Source organism: Coturnix japonica, chromosome 8 (genome assembly GCF_054131305.1).
Source record: "Coturnix japonica strain WE chromosome 8, WE-NBRP24, whole genome shotgun sequence".
NCBI lineage: Eukaryota > Metazoa > Chordata > Aves > Galliformes > Phasianidae > Coturnix > Coturnix japonica.
The window spans coordinates 25,672,965-25,692,521 of record NC_140670.1 but is presented as its reverse complement, the minus strand read 5'-3'; the positions used below and the strand labels follow the sequence as shown (position 1 = coordinate 25,692,521).

The 19,557-nt window shown below is 39.2% G+C and overlaps 1 protein-coding gene across 14 annotated transcripts in view; it reads right to left on the bottom strand.

Annotated features, from left to right (window-relative positions):
• Positions 1-19,557, bottom strand: part of VTI1A (vesicle transport through interaction with t-SNAREs 1A) — a 242,703-nt gene that overhangs the window by 2,093 nt on the left and 221,053 nt on the right. For 12 of the 14 annotated variants that reach the window (XR_014948752.1, XR_014948755.1, XR_001556172.3 and 9 more), the window contains one exon: positions 1-894. This exon is cut by the window's left edge. Coding sequence is in view for 4 of the 14 variants with exons in the window: in XM_015867333.3 (XP_015722819.1) it covers positions 801-894 (94 nt within the window). In the remaining 10 variants the exon portion in view is untranslated. The remainder of the gene's footprint in view (positions 895-19,557) is intronic. The other 2 variants (XR_014948754.1, XR_014948753.1) reach the window with 1 other exon arrangement.

Sequence of the window (19,557 nt, the reverse complement as noted above, 5' to 3'; positions counted from 1 at the left end):
AATGCCTTTATACACTTTTAATAAAGGCCTGGCATGTACACTTGGTAGCACATATATCAACACTGGAAGATTCAAAACAGATTCAACATATGGGCCGCGGTCACAAGTATATTTTCAACAAGAGATGCTTTATCACGATCTTGATGAAAACGGAATTGTTTTGAAGAAGCAGAAAAGAAAGTTTAATTTAAAAAAAAAAAAAAAAAAAGAAAGTTAAATAGTGTGTTGGATTCACATCAGATATCACACATCTTCTAGGTTGCTCTCTTTTACAACTACCGTTCCTAACCAGGTTACATCTATTACAATGATTCATGATCAGTAGTTACTCACAGGAGACAGGTTCACTTTCTACATCGTTGGTCTGCGCTTTACTTATATTCTATATCACATAAGGTCTGGTACTGCTTGATATTCATACACCCCACATAGCACAAGAAAAGTGCAAAGATCCCCTTCAGCTCTCTAAACTCTTGCAGCTTACATACCAATTGCCTGGGGTAGAATTGGACACATTAGGCCTTTTGATACTGGAGCAAGCCCTCCCCCAAACGAATATTAAGATTCCAAAAACACTCAGATAAAGAAAGAAAAAAAAAAAAATAGAAGAAAAATAATCAACGCCACATGCCATCGACTATGCCATCAATAATACAAAGTATTTTACACCACTTGCACCTGAGTTGAATAGTGGAAAAGAGAGGGAGACTCTGTCAGTGCAAGAGAATGATTCATGTGACCACTTTGTCTTAATTACTCAGAACAAGCAGTTTGTTGCCGCTTAGTGCAGAACAAAGATATCAGCGTCTGTGGATGGAAAAGAAAATAGCCACTGCGGTGGTGAGGATGACGAAGACTGCCAGAACAACAATCAAAATTCGGTTTTGGATGATCCTGGAAAAAAGCAGAAGAGAGAAAAAAAACACCACAGTGAAAACAGTGGAAGACATATTAAGCAATATAAAGAGGTACAATGGTAGCTATCGCAGAGAAAAGGCACAGGGCTACAAATTTATGTTTTCTGACACCATTCTGCATATCTTGACTGTTTTCTTTCTTTTCACATTTCTATTTAATTTGACTTTGGGATTGAAGAAACATTGAACCTTTCCTTAATTATGCACACAGATACACACAGAATAACTGCAGTGTGTCATGCTACTATTAACATTAACCTTCTAAAACAAATTACATCATCAGTTCTCAGTTGATGCAGTCCGTGCAGGGTACTCTATAGTAGTAAATACCATTACATTTTAAAAGCTATTCTCAAAGCTTTTTTTTGTTGTTGTTGTTGTTTTTAATCTGAAAGGAAATGATTTATTAATTTTCAAGGGGGTTTATTAGGGCACAATGTTTCAAGGAAAGACATGTCAGTGAGGTACTTACTTGCACTAAAATACCAAGGGAAAAGTATTAAAGGTAGTTTTGAAGAAAAGGATGATATAAAGAAGCAAGTGTCAAACTGTGAAGCTTAAGTTGTAAACGCATCTCCCGTCTCTGTAGCATACCTTTACTTACAGTAACAGGCAATTGTTGCATTTACTGTTTAGCATAAGAAAGTGGAAATTGGTGATATTAAAAAGCTACTAGAAGTAGTACGCTAATACTGTGTAATCATTTCTGGGAGAAATCCCTGCTTCTAAAATCAGACATCACATGTCTCCAGATTTGGCCTGAAATTAATAGGTCATTTAAAATGGATAAATCAATTAACAATGGAATTCGAGGTATTTTACAGAAGGATTCTGAACTGTAAGAAGCCAGTGTTTGTTATTCTGTTCTCACAGAAGAGGAAGGGTATTTTCATAGGCTCTCTGCGACACAGGAACTTTTACAAGATGTATTTGTACATGAACCATATCATCAGAATTGGAGAGAGACAGCAAAAAACCAAACCCAAGCCAACAACAGAAGAACCCCGAGTTATTTTTGTTCTTATTTTGTTGTGGGTATTTTTTTTTTCTTGTAGTGCTTCTGTAAAACAGAACAAAACAAAGCTTTTAATGACCAAATAATGGTAAAAGTAAAAACTGTGTATTGTGAAATGTACTGAGTGCAAGGCTCAGACTTGAGGAGCAGGAATGCAATGTGTAAAATCTGAGCATATTTCATGCAGTGAGAGGGGCGAGAAACTAGAGAGCAGAGGGGAGTTTTCCTTGGAAAGGGTTTTTCATTTGGATGTGGGTGGATATACATATAAATTATATTGGAAAGCGGAAGGAAAAATGCAGTTCTAACCTACTCCAGTTCCCTCCGTGCTTACCCCCCACCTAAAGAAAAAGCAGCAAATGGATGGATGCAAACTGTCACATCAGACAGACACCCTCCCCTGTGACACTCTAAAAGGACTAGCTCTCTATCCTCCTGACAGGTTACAAAATGATCACATTTGCTGACACGTCTTCCGCAAAACTGCTTTAGTGTTTGTGTCCACTTTCCTAGCAGGAGATGAATGGGCTGCTTTGTCCTCATTTATCACTTAAAGCTGAACTAAGATCTGTCTCGTTTATTTTTCCCTTCCTCACTAGAAAGGCTCAACCACAGCATTAATTCTTTTGCGATGACAGCTAATTCAAACTTAACAGGCAATATTTACTCTGCCAAAAGGATGAGGAGGAGGGAGGGATGTTTCTCACTCTTAAGAAAGAAAGAAAAAGAAAAAAAAAGAAAAAAAGGAAAAAAAACAACACCCAAAAACTAGTGGGCTAACAAAATAAAGCTAATTAAGGGCTTTTGGTTCTTGTTGGTTTGCACTCCAGTTTAACACCTGAACTTACAAGCTTCCATTCTGTGTCGAGGTGTGACATTCTCTGCCAAACACCTGATAACAAACGATCCGCCCAGGCAAATGCATGAAAACCAGAACATATATTTACTCACCCTCATCACTCCTGAAAAGATACTCAGCAAAACTGAGACTCAGCAGTGAAACAGATTAAAAGCATGAAAAGTTTTAAAACATTCAGCCTTAAGTAATACACAGTGCAGCTGGCTTGACAACCATTTTATTTGTGGGATGTGGGCCCCAAGGCATCCATAATGCTAATTTACAAAGGATTAACTGTGAGTGAAACTCGCTTAATCTAACACATAGTTAAGCAAAAGCATACATAACATACATAGTGTTTAAACCAACTCCTGTCTCTGGCCCATCGGAAGAGCATTTCATCATCTGAGATTTAAAATTACAAAAAAAAATTAGAAGAAAAAACAAAAGATACCAAATCCTCCAAAAATGTTATTTTTAATACTCTGTCAGTGCAAACCCCATTGCAAGTTTATTTAATTGGTGTCCACATCTCTAAAATCCTCATCAAGAGAGCACTGAGCGAGGCAAGCTGCCACCTGTATCTGCTAATTGAAGGTTCACTTACAGCGAGAATCTAGGAAATACATATCAAAGTTCTATTTCTAGGAATCTGAATTAGTCTGCACACTGCAGCAAAAGAATATCATATTAAAAGGAACAAATTAATCATGAAATAGGATGGATGTTATCAACAGACTCCTACACTGAAGCATTATATACTTTTAATATTCAAGCCCACAGTTAAAGATTAATTTTATATCTTTTTTTTTTTAAAGAATAACATTAAGTTTTACTGTTTCACTTTCAAGAGAGGAAGTAAGAGTGTGGATGGGGCTCCAAGGGAGGCAGCCAGCAGCAGGATGGACCCATCTAAGAGTGAGCAAGTGGGGTGTGTGAGGCTGATGCTGGGGGCAGCCTGTTCAGGTGGAGCACACCAGTTCTGGACGTCAGCACATTTCCTATCTCCAAGTCAGTAGGCAAGAGCAGCCCCATTGGAGTAAAGAAAATATCAAGAGGAAAGGGGGATTGGAGTGATAGATAGACTGCAGTCAAGCCAGCTCACAGCGGTAGAACAATGGTTGGCATTGGCAGGACCCATCTGTAGAGGAGCCTATAGTACTGTCACAGCCAGACACTGCCAGTGGGCATTGCTCTAGGCAAAGCAGCAAGGAATTTAAGTGGGGGAGGGAGTGATCATACCAAAGAGGAAGAAAATGGAGCCTAATGCTCACTACAAAAAATCCCAAAGGCTAACATGCTCACAAGAAGCAGATGATATTCTTTTATCTCTACTACACCTTAAATTCAACAAAATCTGGTGAACGAGGAAGCCCAGTTTCTTCTTTGAAAATGCAAAGCATGTTTACAGGGTAAATAATTTAAGAAAGAATACATACTTGAAAGAAGACACCCATTGAAACATCCATGGCTAAAATGCCTGAAGGCAAAAACTTGTGCATTTGCATGCTGCATTTTATTAAGTTAGCACACTGTAGCTTTAAAAGAATGCATGGCCAAATTAAGAGGAATGTGTGACTGAAACATCAAGGATTCCTCAAGTTTACATTATGAATCATAGTACTGTTGATATGAGATGAATTAACCATTTAGTCGATGCAGCTTATGCACTGAATTCACACCAAGTTCTGCAGGAGCCCGGCGTGCTGGAGCTCGTTAACAGCCAATATCTGCTGCTCCTTTCATACTTGGGACTCCAAGAGCACAAGGGCTCATTCTGCTTTTAGTTAGAAGAGATGAAAAATCTGCACTTTTAAACCAAGCTCCATCTAGTTTATCATGGACAGCAGCCCAAAACATTTGGGTGCAAAACCACATAGAAACAGTAACTAAAGCAGATGCAAGGGTAGCAATTAAGCGTTGCATGGGAAGAGCATGCTGGATGAACATTCTGGGCTATCAGTGCAGAAAGTGCATCCTGCTCTTGTTCAGTTTCTTCTGCTCCTCCTTTCTAAATGCCTGACCCAACTTCCTGGCTTCCCACCACTGGAGCTGCCTCTGGAGCTCATGTCAGCTGTGTTCTACAGCTGATCTGCAACATGGGCTGATTTCTTTCCTGGGGAAAGGGATCACTTGCTCTCACATACATGGGGACCACTGCTTTGGAGAACAAGTCCCATAGCAATTTCCAAACACTGTCATCCTTGGCAAATCTCCCATACTCATTCCACGCCAGATGTTGTGCTTCCTTTCCACACTGCAAAAATCCAAATGATTCTACCTTCTCCGTAGCTTCACACACACACACACACACACACACACAATGGCTCTAATTCTGTTTGTGCCGTGTTTAGATCTGTGCCTTATAAACACAAAGCAGTTCCCCAATAAGCTTTTGCAAACCTTACATTAAGGATGCCAACCGTGTTTAAACCTTTTTACAAACCTGCATTCATTAGCAGGGAAGTGCACGACATCTATATGGGTTCAGCCTGATGTCTTGCACATGTCTTAGTGCCTGATTGACCAGCACTGAATAATGATGCCTTGCCATTAAGCACTGATGGTACAATAACAATTGTCATGAAAATTAGCAATCATGGTAACATGTTAACTAAATACAGATATAAACGAACCGGTGCAGACTCTGGGTGCATCAAGAGTTTCGTGTGCTTAGCTTGAAATAATGAAGACTATAAATAAAATACTGCAAAAATGTCTTACAGAAGCTCAACTCTGACACTAATACAAATAAAAAAAAAAAATAATGCAAAAGGCTTGGGGGATCAGTTAGCACACATTCATTACAACACAGCTCTTTATCCTTAAAGAAAACGTCTTGAAAAAGAGTGTCCTCAAGAACACAGACTGATTGATGACGGAGCACTGTCCAACAGTGTTGCACTGTAATACATGCATTTAAGATTTAACTAGAAGTGATTCTTATGAGCTTATTGGGCAGAAAGGCTTCTTCTTTGTATGCAGGAACACATTTTAGATGGTCACTTTGAATTACATTTTGGATACCCTTTCATTTGTAATCTGCAGGTTTTGCTAACATGGAAAAAAAGGAAAGGTGCATATAAATCGGTGATGACTTTTAAATGCCCAGTATTCATGATTCAAACAAGCACAAAGTATAGGTCTGGTCACACAGGCAAATACATACCAGTATTTGTGAAATAAATATCAGCAAATGTGAAATTAAAAGTCATACAGCCATACTCAATTACCTTCTGGGATAGACACCATTATTACTATATATAAGGACATCCTTGTTACTATCTATCAGGAGCTTTCAGATCGAAGCAGTAGAGCCAACACTGGGGAATAAAATGTTACGATTGGTAAAGCAAAGCCTTAGATACATAATGATAAATCTCTAAGTTCAGGGTATCTGGGGGCTGTTCAAGTAACTATTCATCTTTCCCATCTTTAGGTTTAAGAATGCTTTTCTTAAATAAAGGCAGCTGAAAAGAACTAGACAGGCTGTGGGAAAACTTAAAGATGTGGCAACCTACTGAAATAAAAGTGTAAGAGAAATATGCCTAGCAAAATTACAACTGGTTGGAAATTTCTGACTTGAGATGTTACATCATTAACAACACTAATTAGAAAACAGAAATTCTATCAGTGAAAAAATACCAGAAGAACTTGCATACAACTCCTTAACCCTCTTTGAGTTGATGCTGGAAAAAGTACTTGGGAAATTCTTGAGGCTTTTTCCTCCCTCAATTCTGAAAATAAGGCCAAGTTCTTTGTGTTCTTCAGGTGAGCAGAATCAATTCCATTGTAATTGACATTGCATATTTTAAAGTGAAAAGGCTCTGCAGGGTGGCAGAGAGTGAATAGGACTCCCCTTACTTCTTGCCAAAAAGGCCATGCTGCCTGGGCTCCCTCCAGTCTGGAGACCCACCATTCCCAAAAGGAGCCCACAACACAGTCCCTGAATTCCCTAGTGAAGGAGTCTCTTCTTGCCCTTGGGCAAGTGGTTCTACTTTCTTATGCGTAAATCCTTGTGAAAATCCATTAAAATTGCTGAAAACTGAGCAGATAATGAGATTAAAGACTCAGAAGCGGAGAATAAAAGAAGATGACATTTTTCTAGGAAAATAGCAGGGTTTTTTGAAGGAGATGGGCCTTACAAGGTGACTAAGATGTTGTTGGTAAGTCTGAGGATTTGTGCAGAGATACATGCTCTAGTTTAAAGATCAGTCTTAAGGACCAGAGCCATGTACTTACAATAACGTGGATACCAATCTCTAGTTATAATATTACACTCAAACCACATCAATGTCATTCCACCTGGGCCCTGAATAAATGAATGAGTCATTTAATAAAAGGTGCAGGAAGGTAGACACACTATCCAACTTTAAACGTCCAAATTACATCTAGCTAATCTCTCTCAGCTCCCTTTCAATATGAACCAGAGTCCTGCTCTGAACTGCCTTCTCTTTTTCCTGTTCATATACACACCTCAGGAGAACAAGTCAGCTAAGTAGCTGGCTCAGTTAGGTGCACATTAGGTAGGAATGAACTCCCTTTTGACAGGGATTTTGGAGGAGCAGAAGATGGGAACCAGGCTCAAGGAACTATATATTGTCACCTTCTGACAATCTTACCATTAAGACTGTAAAGAAAAACAAATGTTACGGTATTTGGTAGTTAAAACACTTACTGAGATAACTAATTCTAAGCAGAAATCTTGTAATAGCTTCCAAATGTAGCATAAGTGTATGAACAGCACTGGAATATTTTATTTGGTGTTATTTGGTGGCCATCAGGATCATGACTATCATAGCTTGCATGAGTTCTGTCTCAGAGAGCTGGCGATCTCAGGAGATACAAATAGTACACAGGAGACCACAAGAATCTGATGGGAATAAGTGGATGACAGCTTGATTGAAGTGGCCTGGGAAGGCAAGATATCAACAGAAATATTTGAAAGATAAATATATGAAGACTTCAGCGTGTAAAGTGCAAGAATTCAGAAAGCCTGGGGGAGGACCTCATGGACTATAGGAGCTAGGATGTAACAGCAAGAGGAAGGATACTGCATATCTTTGACTAGCCGGGGTTTTACTCACTGCCCACTTTTAGAACATACGGGGAGGTATTTGTGAAGGATGAAAAGCTCCCTTCTGCTTCTGAGAGTCCCTGACAGAGAGCATTTCTCTGCATTACCCTCAGTGACACAACATCAGATTTCTCCTGTCCCCATGTCTGTTCCTTCCATGGAGGGAACAAATTAGTTTATTACTGTCATTAAGGGGAACAGCGGGTGGCTTCCAGGGCCATGCAAACTCCCCAACCAAAACTGGATGGAGATTAATTCATTTCATGCAAAGCAGAGCTAACACCAGATCTCTCTGGCAATTCTAGAGGAAGCTCACATATGCAGCGGCAACTGCAAGTGGAAGGAGTCAAGGTTACATTAATCTCCAACCAGCCTTTCTCAGGGTACTGGAGTATCAAGAAGAACGAATGATATATTTAGTCACCTGAGCATGACTAAGAACCATAGGCCTCAGCAAACATTACAAGTGCTTTAGAAGGAGCTCTGAGGGAGGGCAGATAGCCCAGCTGTTGGAGTAATGGCATTCTTCAGCACACTGGCTGCATGTGGCCGTAGTTCCCCAAATGGAAAATAGGAAAAAAAACCCACACAACCAAAACCCTAACCCCAACCCCCTCAAAGCTTAAGCAATTACTTCTTCAACAGATGAAACGTATGCAAGCTGTAAAATGACAAGAACATACATGATCACACATTGGCTTTCACAATAAATACAGTTAAGTTTACATTCTGGCCAATTTAAGGAAAGAAAAAATTTCTAAGTCTGCATTTTATCAACTTTCATAACCATTTGATTGCACATAATATATATATATGTATATACATCTTATACGGATAAAAGGAAGCAACATCTTTCACATTGCCTCACTTTAATAACTACAGCTTTTAGGTGTGGTGAAGCTGGAGACTGGACATCATTTTGTTTATATTGCTTTCTCCTTATCACACTATATTTGACTGGGCGTCTTTTTGTATAGAAAGTTTGCTACAATTGTCTTAACAATGTTGACCTCTTTTGTAAAAACCTGAAGGCACCTGCAGCTATTGTTCCTGAAGATGTGCTCTCCAAAATGTTACCATTTCATGGCACCTCTTGAATGATAGAATAGAATTTTTTTTGGTATATATTCTTCTTTTTTTCTTTTCTTTTCTTTTTTTTCTTGTCTTTTTTTTTTTTTTTTTTCTTCCCCAAATGCTATAAAAGAAAGGAAAACAATCATGGCTAAGGCCATTTGTGAGATGGCATTAAAAGAGCCTACTCTGAGACAGATAAAAATAATGAGAATCTTTCTGTCAAGAAGGATTTAGAAAATATCACTAGCATTATTAAAATTTAATTTTTTACTGTGCTTTTTGGTTCCCCCTTTTCCAGTGATAATGAGCAGGACTGCACACCTCCACATTGCTAGTACTTGTTTTGAGCAATAAATTCAGCCTTCCAGTCTGAAGACATTTCAGACAACAATTTTGACTGCTATAGGCTTATTTTTCAACCTGTCCTGTGCTTTGAGTCTTCCTATAAAAACCAGTTCATAAGCTAATTTTCCACAAGGCCGGTGGAACAAATAAAAATCAATTTTTGCCCAACTGGTTCTGAGAAAACCTGGGAATAGTGGAGACAGAACAGTGAAAAATAAAAAGAATCGATGTATTCACAAATGGTTTACCTGATAGAGAACTATCAAATTAGTTGACAGGAGATACTTACCACTATTAGAGTATTTTCTTTTCAGCATGTTACAGTATTTCTATTACAGGAGCAGAAATGCCTCTACTTTGTTATGACCTCAGACACCTCGGTTTAATAACCACTCCGAGCCTCCATGCATTCTGTAAAGCTACAGGGCACAAAGTCAAAGTGCAGAAGTACTTGCAGATCTTGCAACCGGAGGGACCTACAGGCCCAACCTGGCTTAGAGTGGGTGTAAGTTTTCATGATCTCAGAGAAAGAGCAAAGATTCCTGTCTCGGTGAACACAGGGAGACATTCATGACCTCAGGCCAACCTTGTCAAGAGGAATTTGGTCCATCAAGAAGGGAAAAAATTGTAAAACACTGCCCAGACTTCCCTCTCCAGCTGAAAGAAAAAAACCCAACCCAAATGTTCAGGAGAACACTGAAGACTAACCAGTTTAATACCTCCTGGAGAGCAGAATACAATAAAATCTCCAAAGATGGGAACCAGATTCTAAGACTTCCAAACTTTCAGAACTCCAAGTACAACGCAAAAGATAGGCTTTAGTATTGCGGTTCAGTCCCTTTCATAATCCTCTCCACTAATTAGGCAAGCGCTTTTGAAACGGTGATACTGAGATGGATGGTTGCTTATGTCTGTCTGTCTGCAGTCAGGAAAACATGTCTGAAAAACCAAGTGAAGAACAGAATCTGCTTTTTGCTACAAATTAAACATCACTCCAGTGGAAATAGTACAAATCTGTAATTTCCATGCTTAAGTATTAGGGAAGCTATTTTTAAGTAGCTGTAATCTTCACCATAGTACGCAGCATTTTATACACTCCTTCATTTTTATGAGTTGGCATTAAAATGTGACTCGTTTTAACAGGAAGAAAAAAAAAAAAAAGAAGATTAAGTATGTCAATCTGAAGCAAAGCTGCACATTACCTATTTTAAAATATTGTAACACCATGGAGACATCATTTCTGAGGCCAAACAAAACATTACTCAATAAAGAAATGGCATGAAGTATGAAATATTCAGAAGAGGAAGGGTACTTGGAGTAAAGCAGTTTCCCTGTCAGTAAACAGCATCATAATAAATACTGTGCATCCAGAAAAAAAAAAAAAAGAAAGAAAGAAAAAAGTATACCTGTTCTTCACTACTCGAGACATAGCACCTTAGCCTTGAAACTAATACAGATACCACTCATCTACTTAAGCACATGCAGGGAGAAACTAAAAACACCACACATTTCGATTCTGAATCTCCTACAACTGATGTTAATTTGCTTATGATATCTGCCTGATTTAGAGCTAATCTTCTGTAAATTAACTCCTAATGCTGTCTGAAATAATCCTCTTAATGCTGGTCTGTCTTGAGTACTTTATATCAAATACCATGAAATACGCAAGCATAAACAAGGCATGCAGTATTTGCAGTGCTGTTGGCTGCTCTCAAATATTTGCTGTGGGGCTCAACTGTGCCATGAAGACACAAGTGTGGTGCAGAGCCGTGCTGCCCTGGGGCAGCTCCGGGAAGGTACAGGGGCGTGTTACTCTGGCTGTCCCTTTCACAGGGGTCAGGATGCCAGGACTGCATCCCACTGCTGTTGGCTGCCCCAGAGAAAAGATGCTCTTTGCGTCTTTACAAAATGGTGTGGGAAGCACAATTCCATATTCCAATCCTCCCACGTCCAGTAGCACATGATAATGAGGAAAAGCAAACAGTTTGGGCTTCGAGATTTCAGAATGAGAAGATGAGTGTTAAATGGCACTAATTATCAGCTGGAAGCCTAATTTGACAAGTGGTTTGAGAAGAGAGAGACACACAATTTCATTTCTTCAGATGGAGAAATATTTTAACGGTATTTGCTTCAACATTGGTCAACATAATTATCATTGTCAGTGTGCAAACTCCGTATTCAAAAATATATTTTTTCCACTAAATCCACCAGAACAATTTTCTCCCCCAAAATTAATTTAATGATACAGCTGAGAACCTAATTGATATTTGTGAGCAATGCCATTCCAACATATTATTTTCTCAGTTTTTGAAACATTAATGGCAGGCACAAGTTTGACTGAATGGACTGCTTTATGTTTTAACAGGCGGTTTATTGGCCCAGACTCCAACGTGTAACAAGCACAATTGCATGAGCAATACATTTTTAATTGAAGAATTCATGTATTTTTACTATGAAAATAACTCAAATAACAAGCAACTTTGTCATGTAAAAGGCTTTAAATTTTTTTTATATGTGGAATGTTGTTTAGAAATTATATGCTCACCATAGCAAATGCTTTTAGGAGGCTATTAAAAGAAAAAAAAAAGATATATATTGTTTAAATCATGCTTTATTGGAGCTTGCTTTTTCAGTACGCTAAAGAACAGATAAAGCACAGTGATCAGTGAGCCGTATGTGTCCAACAGCCCTTCAAGAGCCTTGTGGAAATGTATAAAACAAGCAGTGATACAATCCTTTGCCAAACACCGTCATAAATTTTTTATTTGGCAGCTAACATTCTCACTAGTTTTCTTGGCAGCAATTGGGACCTTTAGCAAGAAAGGTGCAGGAGAAAAATACCTTGTTTAGAGATGTTTTCAACACTTTCTGGGATTTTTCAGAACTTCTGCCTGCAGCACATTTTACAACCACGGTCTCCAGTCACCTGATGAGTAGGTGGTGGTTTTCAACTTCTTTTTTCTAATACAGACAGCCTCCTACCCCCCTCTGGCCTTCAGACTCCGATGTGAGCATGGAGGGGGGCTGAGGTGCTCTGCAGAGATACAAGCGGTTGCTCTTCTCTGTCTAGACAAAAAACTGAAAATAATATCAGAATGTACCTCTCATTGTTCCTGATACTATCTGTATCTGATTCCCTGACGACGGAGATAAATGAAAAGCAAGTGCGTGCTGATTACTGGTGCATTATTTCTTTGGAGATCTCTGCAGAAAAGTTGGTCACAGGTGCAGCGCCCCGGTCAGCCATGGGCTGCCTCATGCACAAAAGTGTGGGACAGAGTTCTGTACCCAGATCTGCTCTTCAAGGAGTTGCTTTTTGTTTGTTGCTGATGTACTAAACTTGACATCTGATGCACAGCCTTCCTGAGTACACCCAGGTATGCCGGTGCATTGTCTGTGTGCAAACATGGCTCCAGCAGTGCACTGGTTTGGGCTACATGGGATGGAATTACACAGTGGGCTCTCACCAGTTCACTTGCAGAGCAGATGTTTTATTTTATAGAGTTTCACTGCTTCAGAATGGAAACAAGATTAACCTATTCCACATCTCAGCAACTTCCTCCAAAAGTTTCACAACAATGAGACACATTTCAGCCCTTCGCATGGACATGAAGGAAGCAGTTTGTCTTAACCAGATGTAGCCCAGAAAAGGTACATTTTCCCCATCTGTCTCAAATTAGAAAAGTTGGGATTTACTTTTAGACAGCATAAATTGCTTCAAACACAGGCTTAATGAAAGTGATGATGCTACACTTGCAAAGGCAACCTAATAGGCTTTCCCACAGCTTGTGCTCGGCTCTCTTGTTTACCAGTGCCATCATGCACCCAAAACCTTTAAAGAGCACACACAGACATCTAGTGGCTGGTGAAAACACTGCAAGCACGTCATTCCATCTGAGACAGCTCTACCGGAGACACTGAAGTTATGCCAGGTATGAGTGGAGCTAATTTCATCCCCGTTACAACTACAGATGGACAATCAAACAGGAGAGAACTGCTCTCTTTGTGCCATCTTATGTAGCCACACTGCTTCTGGTGAGAGAGCTGCTCACCTGCTAACTCTGGCTTCCCAAATTTCCCTCAGCACCAATTCATTGTAATTCATAGTCTGAGCTACTTGTGCCTTTCTTTGAATACCTCATTGCTCTCTCCTTGCTAATATTTAGTTGTACTCAAAAACAGAGGGCTTTAACCATGAAGTATCAACTGAGAGACACGCTTTCTGAGTGCAGCCTCACACAGTGGAACTCTATGGGAAAGCCACAGAGTAAAACGATTTTACAGAAAACTAAATACACACAAGGATGAAAAATACCCAGCCGATAATAAATTCTGAATTGCTGCTGGAGGAATGTGATTTGATCTACAACCCGCATCCATCGATGGAAGGATGCCTATAACTTCGGTGGGGTGCGAGTCCCACATCTGCAAAGGAGATCAGGAGACACGGTTTGGCACAAGGCTGTAAGAGCCCAGTGCCCTGATCCTGCTCTCACTTACACCAGTTTGAATCAAGCGGTGCTCAGCGGTGTCATAACCCTGTACATCTGTGTCAGACCCTGTGTTGCAAGGGCAAGCCTGATGCCAGGAATGCAAAACAGATGTTGCTTTCCTAATGTTTTCTTGTTGTCGTTTCAGTTGTTTTTGCTGGGTTCTGTTTTGGTTTTGGTCAGCAGGACTTTTCATAGGACAGACTGGAGCAGTGTTTCTACCTCTTCCCTTTTATTTTGTGTGTGTGTGTGTGTGTGTGAAAATGCACAGAGCCTGAGTTACAACTGGGAAAAATCTGTATTTTTTTCTCTTTTTAAAGCTTCATTTGAGCTACACTCTGTTCCCTTGGGGCAAAGTGAAAGGTAGCTATTTGCGGATGGGAAAAAGGGCTTTTGTGAATAGCAAAACTGCATCACCGAGCAGCTTAAGAAAAAGATTTTTTGAAGTTATTTTTACTACTATTTTAAGAGGAAACGGGGATAAATATATCTTTTTTGCATGTTGACTCATTAACAAATTTGGCAATAAACACTTTATAATTAAGTCCACTAGTTTACTGCTGTCCAGAAGTTTCTCAATACTCTTTGCACAGAAGGTTTTGGAAAAAGTAGAACTCAGAAACAGCAAAAGGCAACTCCCAGCAGCTTGCTCAAGCAAATCTATCGGAGGCTTAAACTCACTTCTGAGCACTGAAATTTGAGATGCCGTATCAAATAAGCAGCTCTTTTTCCCTGAAGAGAAGAAACTGGGTGTAGCTAACTTAGTGCATAATAGGTTTATTCTCATTCACAAAACAGGAATTACTTTATGGCCCCAAAGTAAAACTAGTGCAGAAATATACTAGCAGATTTGCTGCAGATGTGCGCTGTGACACGTATGCAGGGAATCTGCTATTAATCACATGCTAAGATTTTAATATTATGTAGGGTAATGCAGGCAATCATTATGGTGAAGGTTCTGGATTCATAAAAGCCTAACCCACAAATGGGTCTTTTAAATTTAATATGTTTGAGCTCACTCTCACACTGCACCAGTCGAATTCCCTCCTTCAGCCCCCACCCCGCACGCCGTTACATACATTTATTTCAATATCTATTGTGTGATTCTTTTTGTGTTGGTGCTCGGCTTCTTTCACTGTGACACATGACAGTTGTTGGTGAAAGTGCAGCTTTTCAATTCCTCCCTTTGCCAGACTATGACAGGAATGTCCTTGTTAGAGGGGCTGTTTGTGAGACCTCTGGATCTGCTTCTAGCGCAGGAAATGGTTTGGCTCGAATGCTGGAAAAGCCATCCTTCACCTGAACCCTTCAAAATGTGTGTCCGAACAGAACTAGAACCTATGTATCCGTACCCGGGTTAGGATTACTACGGACAATTATACCGTGAAAATGCATTATTCTGACAAAGCAATCAATCACATTATTTCTCACAATTTCAGTTCACCCCTAAAATTTTCCTTACCTCCAAAGCCAGCTGGATATTATATTACCAAAGCTGTTGAAAGGGTGTAACACTAACCATGAAGCCAAAGGCCACTAAAACTATGCAATGCATAAATTTTTATTGTTTGCTCAGCATTGAAATCTCATTAGGGCTCATAACTCATCGGCGCACTGCAAACATTTGCATCTGCTGATCATGAGAACTTAGAAGGAATGTACACCTTTGGCTAATTTACTTGTAATGTTTTCAGATGAGACTGTGTGTGTGTTGCTTTTTACTTCCTTTTAAGAAAAGTCCTCCGACGGCTGTAATCAGAATGTCCACTTTTTAAACTAAACTTTCATTTGCAGTTTCTCAAGGTTGTTCTGTTGCTGGCAATGTTCATGATCATCATTTTACAAAAGCTTCATTTGACTTAGTATTCAGGACAGTCATTGTTTGAAAACTGTGCCCCATAGAGCATTTCGCTTCATTCATCCTTTCTGCTTTATGCAGTCACATTTTAATTAGATTAAAATTTGTCCTCCAATTAGCTTTCATTAAAGTATATAGTTTACAGCAAAAATCTCCACTGAGTTGTGCTTCAAAACTGTGCCTAAAGTTTAAAATTAAATAACTGTGCAAATGAAGTGATTATGAAGATTATTACTATGCAAAAAAACATCAGTCACTTCTTAGTTTACTTATACATTTAACTCTCTAATTTATTTTGCCAACTTCAATACCTCTGTGTTCTCCAGAGTAGTAATCATAATAATACCTTGCAGTTACAGGATACCTTTCATTCCTAAGGATCCTCAGGGGCCTGATTCTGCAACCCTTATGCACATTGGTAGCCCTGCTGAAGTCCTTGAAACGATCTGAATCAGTGCTCCTTGCTCCATGTGCACCAAACCCAGAGACAGGTCCAGTGTTCCCATGCCCATAGAGCACAACTATCATATAAAAAGTTCTTTTCCCTATTGCTGGGTGAGATGTAGCAGCTCTTCAGTGGCGTGAGGTTACAAGACTCACCACTTTAAATGAGGGTGCAAAGACAGATACTCCACCTGAGTTAAAACTGAAGAGAAAACTGAGAATGTCGTTATCCAAATTGGATATGGCTTGGTACAACCCAGGCATCTCTTGTGTCACTCGTGTCTTCAGATTCAACATAGCCAAGTATCAGATGCCCAGTTGCTAATACCTTCTGCACATGCAAATTTACTATGTGCTGAAGGCTATATAAAGTTTACAGTTTGCAAGACTGATCCTACAACCAGTGCAGGCATTTACTCTGGAGAAAATGCTTAGGGGAATACATGGGACAGTGCGTTGGAGCAGAGCTCCACAGAAATGGATCTGTTTGCAGGAAATTCTATTCCAATAGCAAAGAGCTATTCCAATAGCTATAAATACATACGCATATTAAAAAAATAAAAATAAAAATAAAAATGAGAGTGAGAGAGAGACAGAGAGATGCAGCCAATGTTTTAAAACTAAAAATAGAGACACTTGGGTTACAAAAACAGGGATCTGTCTTTGCTCTAGCAACATTTTTCTGATAGGAGGAACACAGCTGAAAACAAACATTTTACTGCAAGTGAAATGTGGTTTAAAACCATGAGAGAGCAACTTCAGCAAAATGCAGCAGTGTAGAAGCAGTGTTTCCTATTTACTCATGCACTAATTGGTTGAATCATTATTAAATCTTCACATTACTGAGGTAACTAGCATTATTTCCATTTAGCAGATGGCAAAACTAAAGATTAAGGGTGTCAGAGGCTAGAAGGGAGTTTATAGTTTAAATGCTCTGACTCCAAGCCTTGTACTCAAGCCAAAACCATGCTCCTAAGATTCAAAGCATCCAGCAGTGATACTAATTTTAGGAGTCATGATCAGGTCTGTCCTCCTTCCTATGCTCCCATTTCCTTTTGGTGTTCATTTCTGCCATCACACTGCAGTGTGCCAACCTCAGTTGTGCTGATTCAACAGGTTGTGGGTCCATGAGATGAATCAGAAATCTTTAGAAAATTGAAAGTGTTTAACTTTCCTCAATTAAAACCCCAAACACCAAATTCACCCTCTAAATTATATTGATGGTACTGCAGAAATACTGCTACATTTCCTCAGAGGAGTTGTCGTGTTCCATAAAATATGGAGAAAATAGCCAAACTTTAAGTCAAGAGTGCATTGACAAATAGTTTACAAAGGATTTAGATGATTAAACATATACCAAGACAGTTAATCAAATTTAGGAGGCTATTTTAGAATTCTTGAAGCCAAACAGTTACTTGCAGTCTTGGTTATTGTTTTCTGTCTTACATCCAGCTCTATTGCACACCATCACAACATTCTGCTAACTCTTAATTATTTGTGTTAGCAAAATTGAATAACAAACAAACAAACAAACAAAAAAGCCCAAATCCTACGTTATGTAATGTGTTAAATAATCAGGACTTTGAGACTCTTAGGCTAAATTAATCAGATCCAAGAGTAAGATATTTGGAGGTAGCTAGACAGCCTGTGCCATGCATTAGACACTTCATGGCCCTTAAAAATCTCAGCCCTCATCACCACGTACGTGGGAATTACGCAATACAAAAAAGTTGGCCGAGTGTCATCTGAAAAGGCACAAATGCTGAAGTAATTGCAACAGCTGAGGAACACATCTTTTCTTCGACAAAACATCAGCATCATGACAGGATGCTTAGAGATCCAGTGCTTCATGCTGGTAGTGGAAAAAAAAAAGCCTAACAATAGAAGCCTTGAGGAATGCTAAATATAATTGGTATCCTTACAAAGTACAGCATGCACAGTTAGAAAAGAATGATAAATTATTTCCTGTGATTTTATTCAGTCATTTTAAGCAGCTTCTTCTTTTATTTTTAATAGTTTTTACATGGTGCTGGACACATGGAACATTTTAAATGAAGAAATAATCTTAGTTTACTGTTTATTGCTATGTGATTTATAAGTTTAAAAAAAAAAAAAAAAAGGTATCTATTCTGGTAGTATAGTGTATTTGGTGCTATTTTTGCCTAGGAATGGAAACTCAAAGTGGAAATAGAGTCATTCATTCACACTTACAGGATGACATCTTGTTGACAGGCATGCAAACTTGGAAAGGTGCTACACAGTCACTCTTAAAATACTACTCTATATTTTTTTCCTTCTAAGCTTCAATTAAGTAAACGTTAAAGAGGGATCAGTACTTCATTAAGGCTAAGGGTTCATCGTTTGCAAGGGATCATCTTTCAGAAGTACAAAGACAGAAAAGTCAAGGCACTAACTCTACTAAATAAACTGTTTTCACAACAGAAGTGGCACCTACAAGCCACTCAATGGAGAGATGCTGTGCTGCTGCACATCTGCTCACTCAGACTTTGATTTTAAAGATAATTCCCTACTACAACCAGAAAGGTCATCAATCTTCTCTGTGAGGGATTTGGTTATATTTGGTTATATTGGTATATACATATATTTTAATTTGGAGAAAATGAAAATCATAAGAGGCATGAAAACACAGTTGAGGTAGGTATGTTCACAGATTCTAATACAGCTGGGACACTGTTGGTGTTAATGAGACCCTAACAAGTGATCCTTGTCTGGCATGTTGTACCAAACAAACTACACTCAAATCCAAACAGAACACAGGCAACCTCAAACCTTCTGAATATGTGGGCCTGAGCTTACAAGTGACATTGAAGCTTGTTCACAAGCTTGCTTCTGAAAAGCACCCAGAATTGGAAGGACTTTTATAGAGGTAAGGAAGGAAGGAAAAGTTTCCACGTAAGACCTGGCATTTCAAAATGGTAGACACAGCAAACAAGCCCTAGAGGGTCTTGTCAAATCCCTACAAGAACAGTTCATAAGACTTCAGGTCTATCATGACTAAATCAAAATGTCAGGACTCAAAAGCCACGCCATAAATCACGCCCTCTGAAATCTAGGTACATAATCCTTTGCCTTTCCTTTCTGTTGGGCTTCTGCAGTCCTGCGCATGCCTCTGTAAAGCTAATGGACACATGATTTCCCTTCTTGCATGCAGAGAAAACCTCAGCTAGCCCTCCCAAATTTTAATGATTTTAAATGATGTGTTCCGTCACTCCTTTTCCACCAGCATTCTTGTTTTCTTGCTGGTTCTAGAAAAGCCTTTAACCTACTCATGAAAACACCATTTCTACTTCTGTCATCCCAAGTTAACAAATGAGGAGAAAGGAAACTCCTGTGTCACTCCAAAGCTTCACCTTCTGAGTTCCCCTGCCTCATCACAGCACTAGCCCCCTAAAATAAAGCCAGCAATAAAGGTCTGAAGCTTCAGCGAGACACCAGAACTTGCTTAAATGGTATTCCAAATCATTGGCTAAATGGCAGC